The sequence below is a fragment of the Oncorhynchus gorbuscha genome, linkage group LG13 (assembly GCF_021184085.1).
Source record: "Oncorhynchus gorbuscha isolate QuinsamMale2020 ecotype Even-year linkage group LG13, OgorEven_v1.0, whole genome shotgun sequence".
Lineage (NCBI taxonomy): Eukaryota > Metazoa > Chordata > Actinopteri > Salmoniformes > Salmonidae > Oncorhynchus > Oncorhynchus gorbuscha.
In genome coordinates, this window is record NC_060185.1 from 71537269 (window position 1) to 71552963 (window position 15695).

Here is a 15695-nt window from a genome sequence, read left to right on the forward strand (position 1 = left end):
AAGAGAGAGAGAGCGAGACAGCGAGAGAGAGACACAGCGAGAGAGAGCGAGAGAGACACACAGCGAGAGAGAGCGCGAGAGAGACACACAGCGAGACAGAGAGCGCGAGAGACACACAGCAAGATTCAAATTGCATAAGTCAATTGAAAATACAACTATGAAGTGAGAGGGCTTCTATCGAAAACAAGGCTTTATGAAATACATTTGATTGATTCAGGCATCAGATTAATATTTGAATCACATTATCAGTGTTGCCCATCTAAATATGAGTATTATCTTGCAGTCCATTGCCGCCAATAATTGGGCAGAGGCCCAGACCGCATAGACCATCCATGTGGTTGTAAGGTCAAGACCTAGAAATCATCTGTGTTGCCCATCTAAATATGGTTTGTATTATCGAGAGACAGTGAGAAAGTGCGAGACACACACACACACAAGAGAGAGAGAGCGAGACACACACAGAGAGAGAGAGAGACAGAGTGAGACACACACACACAGAGAGAGAGCGAGACACACAGAGAGAGAGAGAGAGCGAGAGACACACACACAGTGAGAGAGAGAGAGAGAGAGAGAGATACACACAGCGAGAGAGAGAGAGAGACCCAGAGCGCGAGACACAGAGCGAGAGAGTGAGAGACACACACAGCAGCGAGAGAGAGAAGACACACACAGCGAGAGAGAGAAAGAGAGAGACAGACACACACATCGAGAGAAAGAGAGAGAGAGAGAGCACACACAGCGAGAGAGAGAGAGCACAGAGACACACAGAGCGACACACAGAGCGCGAGAGAGAGCAAGACACACACAGCGAGAGAGAGCGCGAGAGAGACACACAGCAAGAGAGAGAGAGCGAGAGACACACACAGAGAGAGAGAGCGTGAGACACACACAGCGAGAGAGAGAAAGACAGAGAGACACAAGAGAGAGAGGCACACAGCGAGAGAGAGAGAGAGCGAGAGAGACACACACAGCAGAGAGAGAGCGAGAGAGACACACAGCGAGACAGAGAGCGCGAGAGACACACAGCAAGAGAGAGAGCGCGAGAGAGAGCAGCGAGAGAGACAGAGAGAGAGCGCGAGAGAGACGCACAGCGAGACAGAGAGCGCGAGAGACACACAGCAAGAAAGGGAGAGCGTGAGACACACAGCGAGAGAGGGAGAGCGCGAGACGCACAGCGAGAGAGAGAGAGAGAGAGAGACACACACACGGCGAGAGAGAGAGAGCGAGACACACACAGCGAGAGAAAGAGAGTGTGAGACACACACACAGCAAGAGAGAGAGAGCGAGACACACACAGCGAGAGAAAGAGAGTGTGAGACACACACACAGCAAGAGAGAGAGAGCGAGACACACAGCGAGAGAGAGAGAGAGCGAGAGACACACACACAGTGAGAGAGAGAGAGAGAGAGAGAGACACACACACACAGCGAGAGAGAGAGAGAGTGCGAGACACACAGCGAGAGAGTGAGAGACACACACACACAGCGAGAGAGAGAGAGCGAGACACACAGCGAGAGAGAGAGAGAGAGCCACACACAGCGAGAGAGAGAGAGCGCGAGACACACACAGCGAGAGAGAGAGAGCACGAGACACACAGAGCGCGAGACACAGAGCGCGAGAGAGAGCAAGACACACACAGCGAGAGAGAGAGAGAGAGAGAGAGAGAGAGAGAGAGAGAGAGAGAGAGACACACACAGCGAGAGAGAGAAAGAGAGAGAGCAAGAGAGAGAGGCACACAGCGAGAGAGAGCGAGAGAGACACACAGCGAGAGAGAGCGAGAGAGACACACAGCGAGACAGAGAGCGCGAGAGACACACACAGCAAGAGAGGGAGAGCGCGAGACACACACAGCGAGAGAGACAGAGCGCGAGACACACACACAGCAAGCGGGAGCGCGAGACACACACAGAGAGAGAGCGCGAGACACACACAGCGAGAGAGCGCGAGACACACACAGCGAGAGAGAGCGCGAGACACACAGAGCGCGAGAGAGAGAGAGCGAGACACACAGCGAGAGAGAGAGAGCGAGAGAGAGAGCAAGACACACACCGCGAGAGAGAGAGAGCGAGACACACACATACAGCGAGAGAGCGAGACACACAGCGAGAGAGAGAGCGAAAGACACACACACACAGCGAGAGAGAGTGCGAGACACACACACAGCAAGAGAGAGAGAGAGAGACACACACACAGCGAGAGAGAGAGAGAGACACACACACAGCAAGACACACAGCGAGAGAGAGTGCGAGACACACAGCAAGGGTGAGAGTGAGACACACACACACACACATCCTTGCCAAGACTCTCAAGGGTGTTGCTTTAAACCGCAGCCCAACCTCTCCACCCAGGAACAGCGGAGCAATCTCCCCCACCCTCCGAAATCACTGAGACAACACCCCGGACCAGCACCAATGGACCCCCCCAGCCACGGCCACAGCACCACCAACCTCAATGCCCACCACAGCCAGAGCAGCATAGACCACCCCAGCTTCAGACAAGGCCTACCACCCCCACCCCCAACGCAGACCCACACTTGGAGGAGCCACAGCCCGGCAGGCAGAGCTACGCACAGGCTGTGAGAGGAGCAACTGGCCCAGCCCCCACCAACCAAATGAGTGACATTAAACACAGGCTGAGTCTGCTATGCTCACGTGATAGGCCAAGGGTCATGGTAAGATGAGCTCAAGAACTCCACCCTCACACTACATCCACCCAAGTAGCATAACACAAATGACATCTTAAATGATAAACAAATTATATTTGCATAATAAAGAGTTTACGTTTATTGAAAAATCCTATTTCATTAGTTCTTGTTGGATTGTGGGTGTTTGTCCCATTTTGAGGGTAAAGAAAAAACAGTTATGAAATCTTTTAACGTTGCATGTTGGAATTTGGAAGGATTGAAGTCCTCTGCTTTTGGGCTAAAGAGCAGAAACTCTAGACTTCCTGAAAGAAATTGCTGATGTTGATGTTGTGGTACTACAGGAAACATGGTGTAGAGGTGATGTTTCCACTGGCTGTCCACTAGGTTATAGGGAGATAATCATACCATCCACTAAATGAAAAGGAATCACACAGGGCAGAGACTCAGGGGAAATGCTAATATGGTATAAATCTGACCTAACTCATTCAATCGAATTGATCAGAACAGGAAAACTCTTTATCTGGTTAAAAATCAACAAGGAGGCGATCTTATCAGATAAAAACGTCTATCTCTGCGCCTCATACATTCCCCCCTCAGAGTCACCCTACTTCAATGAAGAGAGTTTCTCCATTCTAGAGGGGGAGAGGAGTCACTTTCAGGCCCAAGGCAACGTACTGGTCTGTGGAGACCTGAATGCTAGAACAGCAGAAGAACCAGACACTATTAACAGTCATGGAGATAAACAGCTACCAGGAAGCAACAACCTTCCCCCCCCCCACAGACCCCCCAGAAACAACTATGACAAATTGAAAAACTAAAATGGAGCACAGGTCCTGAATCTCTATGGGAAACTGGGTCTGTACCAGGTGGCGTGGCGAGAATCTGTCTCCTCACCACGCGCTCTCACCACTGGTGTCCCCCAGGGCTCTGTTCTTGGCCCTCTCCTATTCTCGCTATACACCAAGTCACTTGGCTCTGTCATAACCTCACATGGTCTCTCTTATCATTGCTATGCAGACGACACACAATTAATCTTCTCCTTTCCCCCTTCTGATGACCAGGTGGCGAATCGCATCTCTGCATGTCTGGCAGACATATCAGTGTGGATGACGGATCACCACCTCAAGCTGAACCTCGGCAAGACGGAGCTGCTCTTCCTCCCGGGGAAGGACTGCCCGTTCCATGATCTCGCCATCACGGCTGACAACTCCATTGTGTCCTCCTCCCAGAGCGCCAAGAACCTTGGCGTGATCCTGGACAACACCCTGTCGTTCTCAACTAACATCAAGGCGGTGGCCCGTTCCTGTAGGTTCATGCTCTACAACATCCGCAGAGTACGACCCTGTCTCACACAGGAAGCGGCGCAGGTCCTAATCCAGGCACTTGTCATCTCCCGTCTGGATTACTGCAACTCGCTGTTGGCTGGGCTCCCTGCCTGTGCCATTAAACCCCTTCAACTCATCCAGAACGCCGCAGCCCGTCTGGTGTTCAACCTTCCCAAGTTCTCTCACGTCACCCCGCTCCTCCGTTCTCTCCACTGGCTTCCAGTTGAAGCTCGCATCCGCTACAAGACCATGGTGCTTGCCTACGGAGCTGTGAGGGGAACGGCACCTCAGTACCTCCAGGCTCTGATCAGGCCCTACACCCAAACAAGGGCACTGCGTTCATCCACCTCTGGCCTGCTCGCCTCCCTACCACTGAGGAAGTACAGCTCCCGCTCAGCCCAGTCAAAACTGTTCGCTGCCCTGGCCCCCCAATGGTGGAACAAACTCCCTCACGACGCCAGGACAGCGGAGTCAATCACCACCTTCCGGAGACACCTGAAACCCCACCTCTTTAAGGAATACCTAGGATAGGTTAAGTAATCCCTCTCACCCCACCCCCCCTAAGTTTTAGATGCACTATTGTTAAGTGACTGTCCCACTGGATGTCATAAGGTGAATGCACCAATTTGTAAGTCGCTCTGGATAAGAGCGTCTGCTAAATGACTTAAATGTAAATGTAAATGTAGTCAATGGTAGGCTGAGAGGGGATTCTTTTGGTAGGTACACCTACAGCTCTGTGGAACACTGGGTCTGTACATAGTCAATGGTAGGCTGAGAGGGGACTCTTTCCGTAGGTACACCTACAGCTCTGTGGAACACTGGATCTGTACATAGTCAATGGTAGGCTGAGAGGGGACTCTTTTGGTAGGTACACCTACAGCTCTGTGGAACACTGGGTCTGTACATAGTCAATGGTAGGCTGAGAGGGGACTCTTTTGGTAGGTACACCTACAGCTCTGTGGAACACTGGGTCTGTACATAGTCAATGGTAGGCTGAGAGGGGACTCTTTTGGTAGGTACACCTACAGCTCTGTGGAACACTGGGTCTGTACATAGTCAATGGTAGGCTGAGAGGGACTCTTTTGGTAGGTACACCTACAGCTCATCCCTTGGCAGCAGCACTGTAGACCACTTCCTCACCGACCTAGACCCAGAGTCTCTCAGAGCCTTCACAGTCAGCCCACTGACACCCCTATCAGACCACAGTATATCTGAGAAGAGCGGAACCCAGCCATGAAGCATCACGGCCCGATAAATGACATGGTACTAAACAGGCCTATAGATGGAGTGCAAACAGTACAGACATCTACCAAAAAGCAATTAGCAGCCAAAAAATACAATCTCTCCTGGACAACGGTTTAGCCTTAACATTCTCCTACAGCAATGAAGGTGTGAACTTGGCCGTTTGGAACCAACTTTATATTTGACAAATTAGCCAATCTAAAGAAACATAAGAGAAAACCAAAAAGAACAGATCAAGAAAAATGGTTTGATAATGATTGCAAAAGGCAAAGAAAATCATTTGAGAAATATATCTAATCAAAAACACAGAGAACCAGACAACAAAAATAAACTCCTTCAATATGGGGAAACACTGAAGCAATACAAACACACCCTACGCACAAAACAGGAACAGCACATTAGAAATCAACTGGATGGAATTGAGGAATCCATAGAATCAAACCACTTCTGGGAGAATTGGAATAAATTAAACAAACCTTACCAGAAGGAATTGGCTATCCAAAATGGGGATATGTGGAGAAATCACTTTGCAAACCTCTACAGCAATATAACAAAGAGCCCAGAACAAAAATGACAAATCCTTGAATCAGCAGTCAAAGACTATCAGAATCCTGTGGTTTACCCCAATTACAGAAGAAGACTATCAGAATCCTGTGGTTTACCCCAATTACAGAAGAATTATTGGAAAAACTGCACTCTCCAACCCAAAAAGGCCTGTGGTGCTGATGGTATTTTAAATGAAATGATCAAATATACAGACCACAAATTCAAATTGGCTATACTCAAACTCTTCAACATTATCCTCACTGCAGGCATTTTCCTCAGTATTTGGAACCAAAGATTGATCACACCAATCTATAAAAATGGAGACAAATTTGACCCAAATAATTACAGAGGAATTTGCATTAACAGCAATTTGGGGAAAATGTTCTGCAGTATCATAAATAGCAGACTACATGATTTCCTTGATGTACACAACGTCCTGAGCAGAAGCCAGATTGGGTTTCTAAAGAAATATCGTACAACAGACCACATTTACACCCTCCAATTGACAAACAAGTAAAGCAAAACAAAGGCTAAATCTACTCATGTTTTGTAGATTTCAAGAAAGCATTTGATACAATTTGTCATGAAGGTATTTTTTATAAACAAACAGAAATTTGTATTGGAGGGAAAACATATGATGTTATTAAATCAATGTACACTAAAAACAAATGTGCGGTTAAAATTGGCAACAAGCAAACAGACTTCTTCTCTCAGAGACAAGGAGTGAAACAGGACTGCCCAATAAGTCCAACACTATTTAACATTTACATTAACGAATTGGGAAAAACATTAGAAGAAATCGGCAGCACCTGGCATCAGCCTACACAACACTGAAATCAAGGGTCTGCTATACGCAGATGACCTGGTGCTGCTGTCTCCCACTAAGGAGGGTCTGCTGTACGCAGATGACCTGGTGCTGCTGTCTCCCACTAAGGAGGGTCTGCTGTACGCAGATGACCTGGTGCTGATGCCTCCCACTAAGGAGGGTCTGCTGTACACAGATGACCTGGTGCTGCTGTAACCCACTAAGGACGGTCTTCTGTACGCAGATGACCTGGTGCTGATGCCTCCCACTAAGGAGGGTCTGCTGTACACAGATGACCTGGTGCTGATGCCTCCCACTAAGGAGGGTCTGCTGGGTCTGCTGTAACCCACAGGACGGTCTTCTGACCTGACCTGGTGCTGATGCCTCCCACTAAGGAGGGTCTGCTGTACACAGATGACCTGGTGCTGATGCCTCCCACTAAGGAGGGTCTGCTGTACGCAGATGACCTGGTGCTGATGCCTCCCACTAAGGAGGGTCTGCTGTACTCAGATGACCTGGTGCTGATGCCTCCCACTAAGGAGGGTCTGCTGTACACAGATGACCTGGTGCTGATGCCTCCCACTAAGGAGGGTCTGCTGTACGCAGATGACCTGGTGCTGATGCCTCCCACTAAGGAGGGTCTGCTGTACGCAGATGACCTGGTGCTGCTGTCTCCCACTAAGGAGGGTCTGCTGTACGCAGATGACCTGGTGCTGCTGTCTCCCACTAAGGAGGGTCTGCTGTACGCAGATGTCCTGGTGCTGCTGTCTCCCACTAAGGAGGGTCTGCTGTACGCAGATGACCTGGTGCTGCTGTCTCCCACTAAGGAGGGTCTGCTGTATGCAGATGACCTGGTGCTGCTGTCTCCCACTAAGGAGGGTCTGCTGTACACAGATGACCTGGTGCTACTGTCTCCCACTAAGGAGGGTCTGCTGTACACAGATGACCTGGTGCTGCTGTAACCCACTAAGGAGGGTCTGCTGTACACAGATGACCTGGTGCTGCTGTCTCCCACTAAGGAGGAGTTATAGCAGCACATAGATCATCTGCACAGATTCTGTCAGACCTGGGCTCTGACCGTTAACCACAGATTCTGTCAAACCTGGGCTCTGACCGTTAACCACAGATTCTGTCAGACCTGGGCTCTGACCGTTAACCACAGATTCTGTCAGACCTGGGCTCTGACCGTTAACCACAGATTCTGTCAGACCTGGGCTCTGACCGTTAACCACAGATTCTGTCAGACCTGGGCCCTGACCGTTAACCACAGATTCTGTCAGACCTGGGCTCTGACCGTTAACCACAGATTCTGTCAGACCTGGGCTCTGACCGTTAACCACAGATTCTGTCAGACCTGGGCTCTGACCGTTAACCACAGATTCTGTCAGACCTGGGCTCTGACCGTTAACCACAGATTCTGTCAGACCTGGGCTCTGACCGTTAACCACAGATTCTGTCAGACCTGGGCTCTGACCGTTAACCACAGATTCTGTCAGACCTGGGCTCTGACCGTTAACCACAGATTCTGTCAGACCTGGGCTCTGACCGTTAACCACAGATTCTGTCAGACCTGGGCTCTGACCGTTAACCACAGATTCTGTCAGACCTGGGCTCTGACCGTTAACCACAGATTCTGTCAGACCTGGGCTCTGACCGTTAACCACAGATTCTGTCAGACCTGGGCTCTGACCGTTAACCACAGATTCTGTCAGACCTGGGCCCTGACCGTTAACCACAGATTCTGTCAGACCTGGGCTCTGACCGTTAACCACAGATTCTGTCAGACCTGGGCTCTGACCGTTAACCACAGATTCTGTCAGACCTGGGCTCTGACCGTTAACCACAGATTCTGTCAGACCTGGGCTCTGACCGTTAACCACAGATTCTGTCAGACCTGGGCTCTGACCGTTAACCACAGATTCTGTCAGACCTGGGCTCTGACCGTTAACCACAGATTCTGTCAGACCTGGGCTCTGACCGTTAACCACAGATTCTGTCAGACCTGGGCTCTGACCGTTAACCACAGATTCTGTCAGACCTGGGCTCTGACCGTTAACCACAGATTCTGTCAGACCTGGGCTCTGACCGTTAACCACAGATTCTGTCAGACCTGGGCTCTGACCGTTAACCACAGATTCTGTCAGACCTGGGCTCTGACCGTTAACCACAGATTCTGTCAGACCTGGGCTCTGACCGTTAACCACAGATTCTGTCAGACCTGGGCCCTGACCGTTAACCACAGATTCTGTCAGACCTGGGCTCTGACCGTTAACCACAGATTCTGTCAGACCTGGGCTCTGACCGTTAACCACAGATTCTGTCAGACCTGGGCTCTGACCGTTAACCACAGATTCTGTCAGACCTGGGCTCTGACCGTTAAATCTAAAAAACAAATACAATGACATTCCAAAAAAGGTCCGGAAATCAGGATGCCAAATATAAATTCTATTTGGACACAATTCTATTAGAACACAACAGAAACTACACGCATCTTGGGCTAAATATCAGCAACACAGGTAGCTTTTGCAGGGATGTGAATGAGCTGAGAGACAAAGAAAGAAGAGTATTCTAAGCCATTAAAATGAACATTTAAATCGAAATTCCAATTAGAATCTGGCTCAAAAATGTCCAATCAGTTATAGAACCAATTGCTCTATATGGTAGTGGAGTATGAGGTCAACTCTCTAACAGAGAATTTACAAAATGGGACAAACATCCAATCAAAATACTGCATGCAGAGTTTTGCAAGACTGTATTGCAAGTGCAAAGAAGTAAAGCATGTAGAGCAGAATTGGGCCAATACCTCCTCCTCATTCCAATAGAAAAAAAGAGCCATCAAATTTTACAACCATCTAAAAACAAGTGACCCCAAAACATTCCACCACACAACATCAAGAGATGAAACAAGAGAAGAGTCCACTCAGCCAGCTGGTTCTGAGACTCAGTTCACTAACCCAAACCAACCACATAGAGCCTCAGGACAATACTCAGGAAATCTGGCCCAACCAAATCAGCCATTGCTTTTTGGCTCTAAACAGACAGTACGTGGTGGCAGACTATCTGACCACTGTGACTGATAGAAAACTGAGGAAAACACTGACTAGGTACAGACTTAGTGAGAACAGTCTGGCTATAGAGACCGGTCGTCACAGACAAACCTGGCTGTCCAGAGAGGACAGGCTGTGCTCACTCTGCTCCAGGGGAGAGGTAGAGACAGAGATGCATTTCCTATTACACTGTGACAAATACTCAGACCTAAGAGAATAATTCTTTCCCAAAATGCCAATTCAATACAAAAAATTTGAAACTGTAAAAGATTAATAAAAAAGCTAATATTTATTGGGTGAAAAGCCAAAATGTGCAGAGTTTGGCAGCCAAATAAGTGTCTTCCTGCCTCAACCCCCAGGTTGCAGCCAGTGAAAAGTGCAATGTCAATAATATTTCCCATTTACACAGCGAGAGAGAAACACAGCGAGAGCCCGAGACACAGCGAGAGCCAGAGACACAGCGAGAGCCAGAGACACAGCGAGAGAGAGAGACACAGCGAGAGCCCGAGACACAGCGAGAGAGAGAGAGAGACACAGCGAGAGCCAGAGACACAGCGAGAGAGAGAGACACAGCGAGAGCCCGAGACACAGCGAGAGAGAGAGAGAGACACAGCGAGAGAGAGAGACAGCGAGAGAGAGAGACACAGCGAGAGCCCGAGACACAGCGAGAGCCAGAGACACAGCGAGAGCCAGAGACACAGCGAGAGCCAGAGACACAGCGAGAGCCAGAGACACAGCGAGAGCCAGAGACACAGCGAGAGCCAAAGACACAGCGAGAGAGAGAGAGACACAGCGAGAGCCAGAGACACAGCGAGAGAGAGAGAGACACAGCGAGAGCCAGAGACACAGCGAGAGAGAGAGACACAGCGAGAGAGAGAGACACAGCGACAGCCAGAGACACAGCGAGAGAGAGAGACACAGCGAGAGAGAGAGACACAGCGAGAGCCCGAGAGCCAGAGAGCCCGAGACACAGCGAGAGCCCGAGACACAGCGAGAGCCAGAGACACAGCGAGAGAGAGAGAGACACAGCGAGAGCCCGAGACACAGCGAGAGCCAGAGACACAGCGAGAGCCAGAGACACAGCGAGAGCCCGAGACACAGCGAGAGAGAGAGAGACACAGCGAGAGAGAGAGAGAGACACAGCGAGTGCCCGAGACACAGCGAGAGCCCGAGACACAGCCAGAGAGAGAGACACAGCAAGAGCCAGAGACACAGCGAGAGCCAGAGACACAGCGAGAGCCAGAGACACAGCGAGAGAGAGAGAGACACAGCGAGAGAGAGAGAGACACAGCGAGAGCCCGAGACACAGCGAGAGCCAGAGACACAGCGAGAGCCCGAGACACAGCGAGAGAGAGAGACACAGCGAGAGCCAGAGACACAGCGAGAGCCAGAGACACAGCGAGAGCCCGAGACACAGCGAGAGCCAGAGAGCGAGAGCCCGAGACACAGCGAGAGCAGCGAGAGCCCGAGACACAGCGAGAGCCAGAGAGCGAGAGCACAGCGAGAGCCAGAGACACACAGCGAGAGCCCGAGACACAGCGAGAGCCCGAGACACAGCGAGAGCCCGAGACACAGCGAGAGAGAGACACAGCGAGAGCCCGAGACACAGCGAGAGCCCGAGACACAGCGAGAGCCCGAGACACAGCGAGAGAGAGAGACACAGCGAGAGAGAGAGACACAGCGAGAGCCCGAGACACAGCGAGAGAGAGACACAGCGAGAGCCCGAGACACAGCGAGAGCCCGAGACACAGCGAGAGAGAGAGAGAGCCACACAGCGAGAGAGAGAGACAGCGAGAGAGAGAGACAGCGAGAGCCCGAGACACAGCGAGAGCCAGAGACACAGCGAGAGCCAGAGACACAGCGAGAGCCAGAGACACAGCGAGAGCCCGAGACACAGCGAGAGCCAGAGACACAGCGAGAGAGAGAGACACAGCGAGAGAGAGAGACACAGCGAGAGCCAGAGACACAGCGAGAGAGAGAGACACAGCGAGAGAGAGAGACACAGCGAGAGCCCGAGAGCCAGAGAGCCCGAGACACAGCGAGAGCCCGAGACACAGCGAGAGCCAGAGACACAGCGAGAGAGAGAGAGACACAGCGAGAGCCCGAGACACAGCGAGAGCCAGAGACACAGCGAGAGCCAGAGACACAGCGAGAGCCCGAGACACAGCGAGAGAGAGAGAGACACAGCGAGAGAGAGAGAGAGACACAGCGAGTGCCCGAGACACAGCGAGAGCCCGAGACACAGCCAGAGAGAGAGACACAGCAAGAGCCAGAGACACAGCGAGAGCCAGAGACACAGCGAGAGCCAGAGACACAGCGAGAGCCCGAGACACAGCGAGAGCCACAGCGAGAGAGAGACACAGCGAGAGCCCGAGGCACAGCGAGAGCCAGAGACACTGCGAGAGCCCGAGACACAGCGAGAGAGAGAGACACAGCGAGAGCCAGAGACACAGCGAGAGCCAGAGACACAGCGAGAGCCCGAGACACAGCGAGAGAGAGAGAGACACAGCGAGAGCCCGAGACACAGCGAGAGAGAGAGACACAGCGAGAGCCAGAGACACACCGAGAGCCCGAGACACAGCGAGAGAGAGAGACACAGCGAGAGCCCGAGACACAGCGAGAGAGAGAGACACAGCGAGAGCCCGAGACACAGCGAGAGCCCGAGACACAGCGAGAGCCCGAGACACAGCGAGAGAGAGAGACACAGCGAGAGAGAGAGACACAGCGAGAGAGAGAGACACAGCGAGAGAGAGAGACACAGCGAGAGAGAGAGAGACACAGCGAGAGCCCGAGACACAGCGAGAGCCCGAGACACAGCGAGAGCCCGAGACACAGCGAGAGAGAGAGACACAGCGAGAGAGAGAGACACAGCGAGAGAGAGAGACACAGCGAGAGAGAGAGACACAGCGAGAGAGAGAGACACAGCGAGAGCCAGAGACACAGCGAGAGCCAGAGACACACAGCCAGAGACACAGCGAGAGCCAGAGACACAGCGAGAGACACACAGCCAGAGACACAGCGAGAGCCAGAGACACAGCGAGAGCCAGAGACACAGCGAGAGCCAGAGACACAGCGAGAGCCAGAGACACAGCGAGAGCCAGAGACACAGCGAGAGCCAGAGACACAGCGAGAGCCAGAGACACAGCGAGAGCACAGAGACACAGCGAGAGCCAGAGACACAGCGAGAGCCAGAGACACAGCGAGAGCCAGAGACACAGCGAGAGACCAGAGACAGAGAGAGACAAGAGAGATCATGCAATCACAGATAATCTTGACATCATACCAAAGAAAATCTGATAGAAGCTTAGAGTGGAGACAGCAATCATCATGTTGACTGCAACATAATTAACTGATCACCACGTTTATTTTACACCTTTATTGAACTAGGCAAGTCAGTTAAGAACAAATTCGTATTTTCAATGACGACCTAGTGGGTTAACTGCCTTGTTCAAGGACAGAACGACAGATGTGTACCTTTTCAGCTCGGGGATTTGACCTTGCAACCTTTCGGTTACTAGTCCAATGCTCTAACCACTAGGCCACCTGCCGCGTGATCAACAAGTGATCACACGTTGGCAGCAACATAATTAACTGATCACATGTTGAGGGGAAAATAATACCTACTGATCCTGAAGCAACTTTGCAGAAAAATGTGGCTCTCTGTATGCACAATTGTGTTGTAGTTTCTTTGTTGTAATGGCTTTTCAACTGGCACATCTTAACCAGAGATGGGAATATTTTAAGGGCGCTATGGACAAAGCAACACATTTGATATTTAGAGGTATCTCCCTTTCCTTGGAGAGAAAATCTTTGTAAGTGATGCTCAGAACTGACCAACGACCACAAACTCCAGATGACACGTTAGTAAACCCACACGTCAGCTCAAGAATCACCCCTCACCACCACAAATTGAAAAGTCTATCTACTGTGTACAGTCTAATGCTGTGCCACTATATGTCACCAAGGGGATTTTACCACCTTGTAACAACTATGCAAAGAAAAAATCCCAACAGTCATCAAGAGGAAAAATATAGCTGCTTGCATGTGGTAATATCTAGAGCAATAAATTCAACCCGCCCTTTGATTTTCCACACAGCAGGGTATATAAAAGACTGCTAACAATCTAAGATGACAAACATTTACAGACTCCAGACCTCCCTTCGTATACACCTCACCGGACTCTGCCTACAATACCTTCAGATTATCATGGAAAACATATTCAGGATTGCCTTTTTGATGCTTTCTCTCTCAGTTGGTCTTCAAGGAAGCCCGGCTACCAATTTCTTGAAAATTGCAAAAGGAATCGAACGACTACAAATAAATATTACATGTGTAAGTCCCTTCATGACATAAGAGGTGTTCAAATCATTTTAATGTATTTCAGTGATCAACTAACATTTCTCTTTTTCCATATTGTTCTGTAGCCAGAAGAAGATACATTCTTCTATGCTCCGTCTCCAGCGGATGTAGAGGTAAGGCTAACTAAACATGTTCAACAACTAATATCTGCAAATGTACAACACAGTAGCCCTTAACCTTTCCACTCCCATGTAGCCTCTAGCCCTAGCTGGGTTTCTGACTTGCTAAAGCATTATTTCTGCTTCGACGGTTCATAGAAGACCACTAGTACAGGAAACACAGCAAGGTTGCAGACGGTGGTTCAACTCATTTCAAATAGCACTTTGAACAACTAAAACCCGCTCCCGTCTTGGCCGTGCAATTCACCACAACTAATCCACAGCCTCTTTTTCCATGTCACAAAATCAAAGAGCCCCAGGGCAAACAGTTACATCTCTTTCTCTCGGTTGCAGAAAAGCATTGCTGGAGCACTGGCCTGTTCTATTCAACAACTGAACCACCTCAATGACAACAGAAATCTGCAGCATCATATCAACAGGCTTTTGACGGTCCTACAAAAGACATCTGATGATATCGTAAGTCTTATTACTTTCCCTTGCCACTTCAACAAAAATATATAGACATATTTTCTTAGTAAACAGGTCGGCTCATATAAGTTGGTGTACCACTGGCGTTAGACTAAATCATACCTTATCTCCTCAGAGAACGGACTCGTCAGAATGCAGCCGTGAGAACCCGCTGTCCAAAAAGTCTTGTAAGGAGTTCATGGAGAATATGATCAGTTTAGCTAAAGCTCTATCTGCCCAACGGTCCCCATGATAAAATAGGTTCTAGCTCCCAGTTGCATGGGGGGAGGATGGGGTCACAGGAAGTAGATTGTCATTGCACTGATACTATATATTATCTCTTAACAATTTGTGTAACATTGTGTAACACCAGCTTTTAAAATATATATATATTTATATGTCTAACTGGATGTCCTTAACCTGGTATGAAAGCCCTACATAATGAAGGATGGGGCTACTGTAGGTTCTGTTTAATGATGTGATATCCATATACTGTGCCTGAACTGCTCTGAATGCAAGTGTTTGAGTTCTCAATGTCTGTTAACTATAAGGTATTTAAGCTTCTAAAAAGCTCTAATTAAGTTATTTATTTATGTATTTATTACATATTTATTATATTTTGATTTCTACACATGGACTGTTCCTATAACCTTGATAATAAATGTGCAATTAAAAGTATTTGAAATTAATGTACTTGGTTTTTTAGGGTTAAACATTGCTAACACTAATGTAGCAAATAAGATGCCTTTAAATTGAATAGTTTTATCGTTAATTATATGTGAATTAGAGTTCGGCGCAGTAAGACCAAGAGTCGAATGCCCTTTTGCCCGAATCTGGAATCCTCTTTGCCTAGACTTAGGTGGGCTCCTACGTTCGCAGCTCGTGGGACCACTTCATTGTACAAGTATAAATTGCTTATCGGCCCATGTGGGGATAGTTCGGAGGTGTGGGGCTCTCAGCTGCATCTAAATTCATCTCTACTGAGCTTCCTTCCGTCTCCTACTGTATGTTTCAATGGAATATCACAATATCTGACTGTGTACTATGGTAAGTCATACTGTGGTTTGAACAAATTTTTGCCGGGTCTATGCTAAAATCGAGAGTGAAAGGCAGGCCAACTTAGGAGGTGGGTTCCTATAGGTGACCTCTGTAGGAGGGGGA

At 49.5% G+C, this 15695-nt stretch overlaps 1 protein-coding gene across 1 annotated transcript; it reads left to right on the top strand.

Annotated features, from left to right (window-relative positions):
• Positions 1-13756: 13756 nt before the first annotated feature.
• On the top strand, positions 13757-15041 carry LOC123993797. The gene is made up of 4 exons (XM_046296275.1): positions 13757-13941; positions 14034-14081; positions 14421-14543; positions 14671-15041. The coding sequence occupies exons 1-4, from the start codon at positions 13816-13818 to the stop codon at positions 14785-14787; spliced, it is 414 nt and encodes a 137-aa protein (XP_046152231.1). The 5' UTR covers positions 13757-13815; the 3' UTR covers positions 14788-15041.
• The last annotated feature ends 654 nt before the right edge of the window (positions 15042-15695 follow it).

Excerpts from the sequence above, each read along its gene's own strand:
- LOC123993797 (XM_046296275.1), top strand. The coding sequence starts at position 13,816 with ATGGAAAACATATTCAGGATTGCCTTTTTGATGCTTTCTCTCTCAGTT. Across the intron at positions 14,082-14,420 it reads CGTCTCCAGCGGATGTAGAG|AAAAGCATTGCTGGAGCACT; the intron begins GTAAGGCTAACT and ends TCTCGGTTGCAG. Across the intron at positions 14,544-14,670 it reads AAAAGACATCTGATGATATC|AGAACGGACTCGTCAGAATG; the intron begins GTAAGTCTTATT and ends TTATCTCCTCAG.